Source organism: Aedes albopictus, chromosome 3 (genome assembly GCF_035046485.1).
Source record: "Aedes albopictus strain Foshan chromosome 3, AalbF5, whole genome shotgun sequence".
In the NCBI taxonomy this organism is placed as follows: Eukaryota; Metazoa; Arthropoda; class Insecta; order Diptera; family Culicidae; genus Aedes; species Aedes albopictus.
The window spans coordinates 363,458,054-363,467,522 of record NC_085138.1 but is presented as its reverse complement, the minus strand read 5'-3'; the positions used below and the strand labels follow the sequence as shown (position 1 = coordinate 363,467,522).

At 44.5% G+C, this 9,469-nt stretch overlaps 1 protein-coding gene across 1 annotated transcript; it reads left to right on the top strand.

Annotated features, from left to right (window-relative positions):
- The first annotated feature begins 373 nt into the window (after positions 1-373).
- On the top strand, positions 374-2,703 carry LOC109428982 (uncharacterized). The gene is made up of 2 exons (XM_062859902.1): positions 374-2,194; positions 2,260-2,703. The coding sequence occupies exons 1-2, from the start codon at positions 1,016-1,018 to the stop codon at positions 2,593-2,595; spliced, it is 1,515 nt and encodes a 504-aa protein (XP_062715886.1). The 5' UTR covers positions 374-1,015; the 3' UTR covers positions 2,596-2,703.
- Positions 2,704-9,469: the final 6,766 nt, after the last annotated feature.

Below are 9,469 nucleotides of genomic sequence, written 5' to 3'. Positions count from 1 at the left end.
CAACTCGCGAATAATCGATTATTACTAATCCAAAATCGAAACTGTTCGATGGTAGATCTTCAACAGCGTTGCAGTATTTACCGACTCGAAGTTACATTTCGAAAATCGCAATGCAAGGCTGAAAATTCTCAAAAATCATGGTGTACGATGTTTATCCTAGTTTGTTGAAGTTGGGACAAATCTATGTCGCATTGTCATTACTTTTGCGCGATGTTTGAAACTTGATTCAGCGCCCATAACATTCAAATAAACCAGTAAAAAAGAGTGTAATCAACTCTTTTAGCATTACTGCTGTACTATTGATTTTTTTTGGTAACATGGTTTTCCTGCGTAAGTAAGGGTCCGATCATCAACTGTTTAAGTGGACAAAAACAAATATGGAATAGGCCCTTCTCACATATTGAGACAGAAATGTTTCTTCATAATTTGATTGCAGAGTTAGAAGGGTGGCTTCCTGGGTGCGGTAATGAGAAGAAAGATCTGGTGTTCAGATCTAGTTTTGATCGTTTATCATTGATCTAGAAACAACTTACGACGCAGTGGTCACACAACTGCGATCCACGTGCTACCGCGCCGGCTCAGTAGCAAACTGAAGTGCACGTAACCACAAACATTTTTCGTTCTGTTATCTGTTTGAAACCGGCTGCATGTGCTGTATGAAGCAGTGATTTTCGTACGTAGCGTAGTAGATAGCAGGAAGATTTTGCTTCGCTGAGAGCGAATTGATTTACGGCTTAAGCAAATCTTCAAAACAAAAGTTGAGGCCCGTTGAGAAGCGTAGGCTGGGCATCACTATAGCTTATTGCGCTTTACTATTCATGCATTTTGGGACACGAAAAGAAAGGAGGAAAAAAACAGGTAGAATCGAGATGCAACTATAGGGCTGTACGGAAATTTCCGAAAAATGAATCTATTCTACCAAGCAGGCAGATTGCTTACGAAGGCATCCATCTGAACTTTGACCAGTCTCTTTTTGACCCGTGCCGCATGCACATCGCCTTTCTCTAGCAGCAAAATGAAATCGGAAGACCACGTTAACAAACTGCCAACGGAAATGTTGTACAAGGTGTTCGACTACCTGAACTTTGAGCAACAAATGGTAGCGATGGGAGTTTGCCGACGATGGCACAAAACTCTGTCCAGCGGGTACTACCTCCCCCAGCGCCGGCTTTGTCTGAACACGTACAATCTCAACACGACCGATAGTTCCGTGCTGCAGAGGATGAAACAGTACAGGGCGTTCACGATCAAGGATTCCAACAGAGATAAAAGTGAGTTTTTGGAACCGTTGAGGAGGTTTCTGTTCTGTCCGGAAGTAGCTGAAACAGTGGAGGAACTTCGATTGGAGCTGTTTTGGTATTCTTTGTCGGATTTGTTGGGTGAGAAGGAAGTGCTGTACATGCCAAAACTGGAGAAGATCAGCTATTTGTCGTCGATTTGGGTCGAAGATCAGGATTTGCTACAGTGCAAAGTGGTTACTCCGAGTTTGAAAACTGTGATCTTGGAAGATTCGAAAAAATCCGTTAATCCGTTGATACACATACTGAACGATCAGATAGAGACGCTGAGTGTAAGGTTCATCAACAAGATGCTGCTGTTTGCAACGATCGGCTATCTTCCTTTTACGAATCTCACCAGTTTGACCCTGATGGCTCAGCAGGGAAGTCTCCTATTCCGGGAGGCTGATTTTCACGCGTCTCATTTGCAGATCTTCGGACAGTTAACCTATCTGAAAATCAGTGATGAAAAGAATGTGTTCTTTATGGTTTACAGACTGATCTTCCGTGAAGCAAAGAACTTGGAAACACTGATCATCAATGGAAGAAGGATGACTGAAGATGCTTTCAACCTAATTGATCGGATGAAAAAACTACGTGAGCTATGTTTGATGGTAGAGATTATAAAGTGTCAATCTCCTGTGAGGCTTTCTCTCCCATTGTTGAAAATGTTGACGACCTACGCAGGGTCCATCGTGCCACTTGGAAGCGTTCCCAACCTGAAGAACATTTCCGTTCGGAACTACAAACATCCTTGGGAGCCTTACCGACTTACCGAAGAGGCCATCAATTGTGGCATATTTGTTCCACATCTTCAAACTTTGAAACTGAGCAAAGTGGTTTTGGATTCTATCTTTGTAAAACACATTTGTACGATGACAGGGTTGAAAATCCTAGAAATGATGCAAGTGAGGATGGTAAGTTTTCTCTGACAACTGGTCAGTTCACAACAATTTAAACGATATTTCACAATCCCAACCAGGAAGTCAAACATCTACGAAAGATGTTCAATGCATTGAAGGATTTGCAGCGCATCCGGCTAGAGTGGTGCTATTTGAACGAGATAGTCACATCCCGGGACGACATTGCCAACAGAGACAGAAGCACAACGGACGAAGATGGCAATGATAACGATAATGACGATGCAGAAAAGGATGACGAAGAGGAGGACTGCAAACCGGACTGTGTGCAGATGTTACAGGTACAGTTTCCCGACAGAAGGATAACGAATCTGCACAATCGTGTGGTACGACACGTGACCCGGTCACAGTCGATGCATCACGGGGTGATGTTGCCACAGTATTGGAGGCCATATTAGATAGTATTGTTTTGTATAGAATGTACATAGTGAATCTTTGAATTTATTTGATAAAAAATTTTCTATATAAATAAAGCAAACCTTTTTCAATAACACTTAATCACAATCCATCAAAATGCAGGATGTATTTAGTATCTCAGCCCACTAACTAGAGCAGCAGGAAATAGCAACTAACTGCCAACTTTATATGCTATAGTTCACAGTACATACTTGATACTTGGTGGCTACAACTCGTAGCGGAAAATCTATGCCAAATGAAGCATTCGCCTGAACTAGACTCGGTCCAGGGCCAATCGCTTCCAGTAGCTCTGAACGTTTCGAGTCCTTAGGTCACATTCTATTTCAAAAAGTCAACGTGTGAGCGGCCTACCAAGAAGCCCTTTCTTGGTTGTCAGCTGAATATGATTTAGCTTGTTGTTCCTCCGGCATATGAACAACGTGCCCAGCCCACCGCAGCTAACCGTGTTAAATTCACTTCACTAAATTAATCTCTTTATCAACTTGGTACAATTCGTAGTTCATGTCACGCTGCCAAGTACCGTCTTCCAATTAACCGCCGAGTATTGTTCGCAGCACTTTACGTTTGAAAAATCCAAAAGATCTCCGATCAGCTTCTCTCAACGTCCAGGATCAATGGGCGTATAAAGCGACCAGAATCATGTATTTGTTTGTAGCCTTTGGAACTAAAATTTCTAACATCAAAGATGTCCGAAAAGTGTCGGTCATCTACCAGCACATGCTCGATTTGATTGTAAACTTTGCCGTTTGGGCATCTCCATTGTGTGCTTGCAGATACATATTCTTGCGTGCGTGCAGGTATTCTTGGGCGCTGTCCATAAACTACGCAGACTCATTTTTGGGCACCTCAGACCTCCTCCTGGAGTTACCGATGACAATCTTAACGTCATGTTTTGGGCGTTCTTCATAGGTCTTGTCAAGGCATTCGTGAAACGCATTCTTCACGTCATCAATACTAACCTTACCAACTGCCTTATTGTTCTTGAGCTGTTGAATGGTATTCTTCACTTCATTCAGCGAGGGTCTAGGGTGGTTCCCTCATCCGTCATGCAGACATAATCATTTTTACCGCCGCATGATACTCAGTGCGTGCGTTCTCTGTATCATTCTTATTCCGGTACATTTCGGCTCACGGTGCAAAGCCGTTGCGGGATACGTGGAGCTGATAGAACATCCGTGTTTCTGGAGAACTCCACATCATTTTCATTTTCTTGTACGTACTCCGCTTCTTCTGCTGCAGCAACATCTCTTTACTCTTCTCGTCGAGCCGATAATTCCTTCGACTACGTTTCGTGTATCGGACGGTGCTCTCGGCTGCGTAATTAAGACAGCATTAACTATACGCCAGCAGACCTTTAGAGAGGCCCCATGGAGCTTCCCCTACTACGGAAAAGTTGCCTCACGATTCTACCCGTATGCTGAGGCGGTTGTGTCAGTCGCCCTAAGTTGCACCGAGATAGCCATTAGCATGGGACAAACATCAAATTCTCGCTCCAGTCGACTTTTTAGATTCCATTTAGGTCCCATATGAACTGTCCAAAATTTCAGCGCAATCGGTGAAACTATAATTAAGCGCAAGCGATTCAAAGTTTTCATAGGATTTACTATGGGAAAAGTTACACTTTCAGATAAAAAATCCAAGAGGTCGGCCCTAGTCTCCTTAATTCAAATCGATCAACGCTTCTTGTAGAAAAATCATTTATGAAACTTTCCTTCGAAGACCGCAAAACAATTTGATGCTTGTGGAAAAGTTATTGATTTATTATCGATTAGTGATCCAACGAACGGCATTTTGTTTTGTTTTATTAGCAGCACTGTAGCTGCCGCCTTGACTGCTGCTGTTTCTGGGGGTGGTGATGCCGCTCGCCGCCACATGCAACAACGGCAGCAGCAGTGGTGCTGATAAAACAAAACAAAAAGCCGTTCGTTGGATCACTAATCGGTAATAAATCAATAACGTTTTCCACAATCATCCAATCGTTTTGCGGTCTTCGAAGGAAAGTTTCATAAATTAATTTTGTACAGTTCATATGGGGCCTGAATGGGATCTAAAAAGTCGACTGGAGTGAGGATTTATTTTTACCATACAAGCGTGTCCCATACTAATAGCCATCGGTGCCGTACATTGTTGAACGGAGAGTTAAGCTCCGATTTCGTCAACATATTATTCTAAATTTGTCCACACTAAAGCTTTACCATAACTTTTCCTCGAAGTCTCGTTGTTCAGTCGTCTTGAGATCTCAGATCTTAACGAAATGCATCCATGATTTTTTTTAAGTAACCACCTTGTAGTGATACAGATTGAGTAGAGAAAATGTTTTGATTAAAAATACAAAATTTGCATGTTCTTATTTTGCTGAGTGTACATTAAAAAAAACATAGCACAGCCCTATTGAATTTTCGAATATGAGCCTCGCGCGTTCGGGAGTCCATGAAACGATGCGTGTTCGGATCGGAAAAGGCGTGCTGCGAAGCAACGGCGCGACGACGACGACGACGACGACTCGAAGGAGAGAAAAGGAAGGCGAGTATGAATGGGAAGGTAAATGAGTGAAGAGGAAAACGGTACGGGAGGAAGGTACAGCACAGCGGGACGGTTATTCAGGAGTTTAAGAACGATGCTTGACACGAACGGACGTGGGTGAAAAGAACGGTTCGTTAATTGTGTAGTAATAAATTGATTGTGATTATGAAAGTGCAATTGGTGTTTATTTGTGAACGGAAAATTTCAGAATATAAACGGGATGCAAGGGTAAGTTTTGTGTATCGCTGGAGTACTGAAGATTTTTAAAGTTTGAATTGTCTTGGCTGTTCCGAAAAGGCGAGAAATGTGGGAATCTTGGTGGGAACACTACACACCTATGATGACATAAAAGGCGTATCCGCTACAGAAGCCTACAGCACATCTTCAAAGATCCTTTCGAACCAATTTTGGCTGGGAATTTCTCCAAGAAGGTCCTTCTGAAAATTTCTTTTTTGATGCCTTCTGTGAATTCCTCCAAAATTCTTAATTTATTTCTTCTGTTTTTTTTTTTAAATTCTTAACTGCTTAACCTAATTTTGCAGCTCGTTTGCCCACTAGCTGCACTTACACTAGGTACAGCGCTAAAATGTGTTCAATTGAGCGCAATGGTGTTAACCGGTACTTTTTACAACCGCGCAGGACGCGCGCCGTTGTAAAAAGTACCGTCTACCCCCGTTGGTTTGACCGCATCTAATCTGAACACTTTTTAATTTGACCCCCTCTGCACATCGTTCAAACTAAAAATGATTCAAACGTCATTTTGGCCATGGAACGGGGTGAAACGGAACGCAGAATCAAAACAAAACAGCAAACAGGGTTTCCATCATTGTGTTTTTTCGATGCCCACAGGGTTACTAGAAGTTCAAATTAAAAAATGAACCCCGCTATGAGGTGTCGTTCAAACCGACGGGGGTAGACGGTACAACACTACCAAAAAACTTCGCTCGTTGTATCCAGCGCAAGCGCGGTTCAGTTTCGGCTGCTTGATGGTGCGCGTCCTGAAATGTTAATATGTAGCTGTTTTCCTTTTCCAGTCCGATTAAGGGTCCATTATGAGTTGCAGTTCGCTGATATCTAATTATCCGGTTCCGTTAGAACTATAGGCTCAGAATAGGGTCAATGTCAGCCACTCTCGAGGGGAAGAGTAACAGACGAAAAATTGCAAGCGCCGGGGCTGGGAACGAACCCATGACCTTCTGCTTATGAAGCGAAAATATGACCGCTGTGTACGTCTCTCAGTATTTGATAGATTTCTCCAGGTAATGCTTAAGAACCTCCCTTAGGGATTCCTACAGGAGTTTAGCCTGGGACCGTGATTCAGGAACTCAATGTAGGGATTTCTAAAGGAGCTGCTGAAGTATTTCTAGAAGGGGCTTCTGGAGGGTTTCAAGATGAAAATGTTGAAGTTATCCTTACAAGAAACCCTGAAGGATTTCCACAAAAATCTTCTAAAAGATTTAACCCTACCAAAAAACTTCTCTCGTCGTATACAGCGGGAGCGCGGTGCAGTTTCAGCTGCTTGATGGCGCGCAACCTGAAAGGTTAAAGAATCCAGCAAGATTCCCCCAAGGAACTTCTGGAGGAATCCCAGAAATAACTTCTGGAAGATTTCCATAAGGAACATCTGGAAGTCCCTCAGAAGGAAGTATTGGAGGGTTTCCAGAAGAATTTGCTGACGGATTTGCAAATGGTTCTTCTGGAGGCTTTCCTGTAGGAATATTCCTTGAAGGAACCCTTGGAGCATTCCCAGAAAGAAATCCGAAAAAAATCCCAGAAGTAATTCGGATTCTCATAAGAACTTTCTGGAGATTTCTAGAAGGAACTTTTGTTTGGATCACTTTGCAGAGGACTTTGAGAACGATACACAGTAACATGATACCCCGCCAATTATAGCATACAGTCAGGCCACCCTTTTTGGGTACCTTCACTAAGACGCCTTGCATCTGTTGGAAGCTAGTCCATCATGGCCACGCAGGCCATAGCGAGGCTAGCTCCGTCGATGCCTGTTTCTAAATTACAATGAAAATAAAACGCTAAACATCTTCCATTAAACTAGACGGCTGCCGACTGATACCTCAATCTGCAACCGCCACACTCTTTATTCCATTCAAGGTATATACAATTCAACATTTTTCTTCTAAACTTCATACCTCTGCCATCTCTCCAACAATTGTACCTACCAACAATACTGCAGCCATTCACGTACCTGAAGGTTCGACGCTACCCGAGCGTTCAACGCTACCTAACTTCCAACAGCATCCAGTCGGCCGGAAATGTCACGGTTTCCCATATATTGCAGAATAATTAATGCAGTAGCTGTGCGGATCAACAGGGTCAGCTTTGAGCATCTCAGCCATGTGGGAAGGAAATTGGCCACCCAGCAGAGTTTAGCACAGGGAATCGATAACCGCATGGGGAAATTGTGATTCGGAGAAAGCACAGAAACTCACGACGTGCGTTTACAAACGTGTTCTCTAATAAAACTTATGAAGAGCAAAGTACAAAGTAAATAATAACAAAGGTATGGTTTACATTACAGTTCAGTGGGCCAGCGCCCCAATGGTAAAAAGATATATTCAACACTCCTCCTCGCTGAACTAATGAACGAATTTACCTTTTAATCAGCTTTATCAGTCCAAGATCGGCTACATATTGGTTGATCTTCTGTGGCCCTAACGGTTTGGTAAAGATGTCGGCCACCATCTTGTCGGTCTGACAGTAGCCGAGTTGAATCACTCCTTTCGCGCACAAGTCCTTCGCATGATGTCGCCTAGTATCGATATGCTTGCTGCGCTTGTTTTGCCGGTCGAGGGAAACAAAATCGATACAGCTGCGATTGTCTTCGTTAATCTTCGTTGGTTGGCTGCTCCTGCTCGGCTCCTAACTAGTCCAACAAGCGTCGTAGCCATACTGCCTCCTGTGCCGCTTCTGAAAGAGCGACATATTCCGCTTCCATAGTGGACATCGATACACAGTTCTGCTTTCGGCTGCCCCAGCTGACCGTCGCACCTCCGAGCATGAAAACAAACCCGCTTGTTGACTTTCGGTCTGAGGTGTCTTCAGCCCCGTCCGCATCGCTATATCCCGTCAGAGTCAATCCATCTTCTCGTTCGAATCCGAGTCGCAATACCAAATCTTCCGTTCCGATCAGGTATCGAACAACGCGTTTGAGTTCGACCCAATCACGCTGCGTAGGGCGACTGCTACTACGGCTGAGTATAGACACGGCTGCGTCTATGTCTGGCCTGGTGTTAGTGGCTAAGTACAATAAAGCACCAACAAGGCTGTGGTACTGCACGTTGTCTGCCAATGGTTCACCATCCGCTTGCTTCATGTATCCTGTGTCCAGAGGATATCTTGATGTCTTGGCCTTGTCCAATCCGTGGCGTTCCGCGATTTCGTTGATGAAAGCTTTCTGACTGAGCGAAAAGAATCCGTCGCTGCTCCTCTCGACCTTGATCCCCAGGAATTGGCTTATGGGACCCAACGGTGAGATTTCGAAATGCTTGCTCAGCTGCTGCTCCAGAAGATCCATCTGATGCTCATCACCGCTAACCACGACAATATCGTCCACATATATTAAGAGATACATCCACTCACCATTGTCCAACTTCTTCGAGAACAGACAAGCGTCCGAGTCTGATTGACGAAAGCCCAAGTTCAACAACACTTTCTTCACGGTCGCATTCCAGACGTTGGCTGCCTGCTTGAGCCCGTATAGACTGCGGTGCAGCCTGCATACTAGCTCCTCCTTTCCGGGTGCTGCGTAGCCCGGAGGTTGTCGCATATAAAGTTCCTCACTCAATCTTCCGTTCAGGTACGCATTCTTCACGTCGATGTGGCGAACCTGAAGCTTCTTCTGACCTGCTAGCGCCAGAAGCACTCTGAACGTCTGCCGCATTGAAACTGGTGCAAACACTTCACTAAAATCACTACCGTACCGCTGTTCAAACCCCTGAGCCACTAGCCGCGCCTTGTGGCGCACCACCTGTTCAGAAACGTCTTTCTTCTTCTTGAAGACCCACTTTGAGCCTATCGCCTGCCGACCTTTCGGTAGTGGAACTAACGACCACGACCACCGGATTCAGAGCGATTTCCATTCGCCATCATAACCGTAGCACACGACTCTTCCAGCTTATCGAAAAAACCCTCACTGCTGGTCATGTGGCAAGATGCCCCACTGTCGATCGTCCACAAACGATCCACTTTTGCCGCTGCAGACAGACAGCATCACTCTCGGTGTGGGCAGAAAAACAAACACTGTTAACTTCCGGATTCTTCACTTGTTTGGCCTTCGCAGCTTGCTGATCGCTGCCACCCGCTTTGCCACCG

Bases quoted from the DNA above. Each gene is read 5' to 3' on its own strand.
- LOC109428982 (XM_062859902.1), top strand. From the start codon at position 1,016: ATGAAATCGGAAGACCACGTTAACAAACTGCCAACGGAAATGTTGTAC. The intron at 2,195-2,259 runs GTAAGTTTTCTC...AATCCCAACCAG, and splicing joins AAATGATGCAAGTGAGGATG to GAAGTCAAACATCTACGAAA.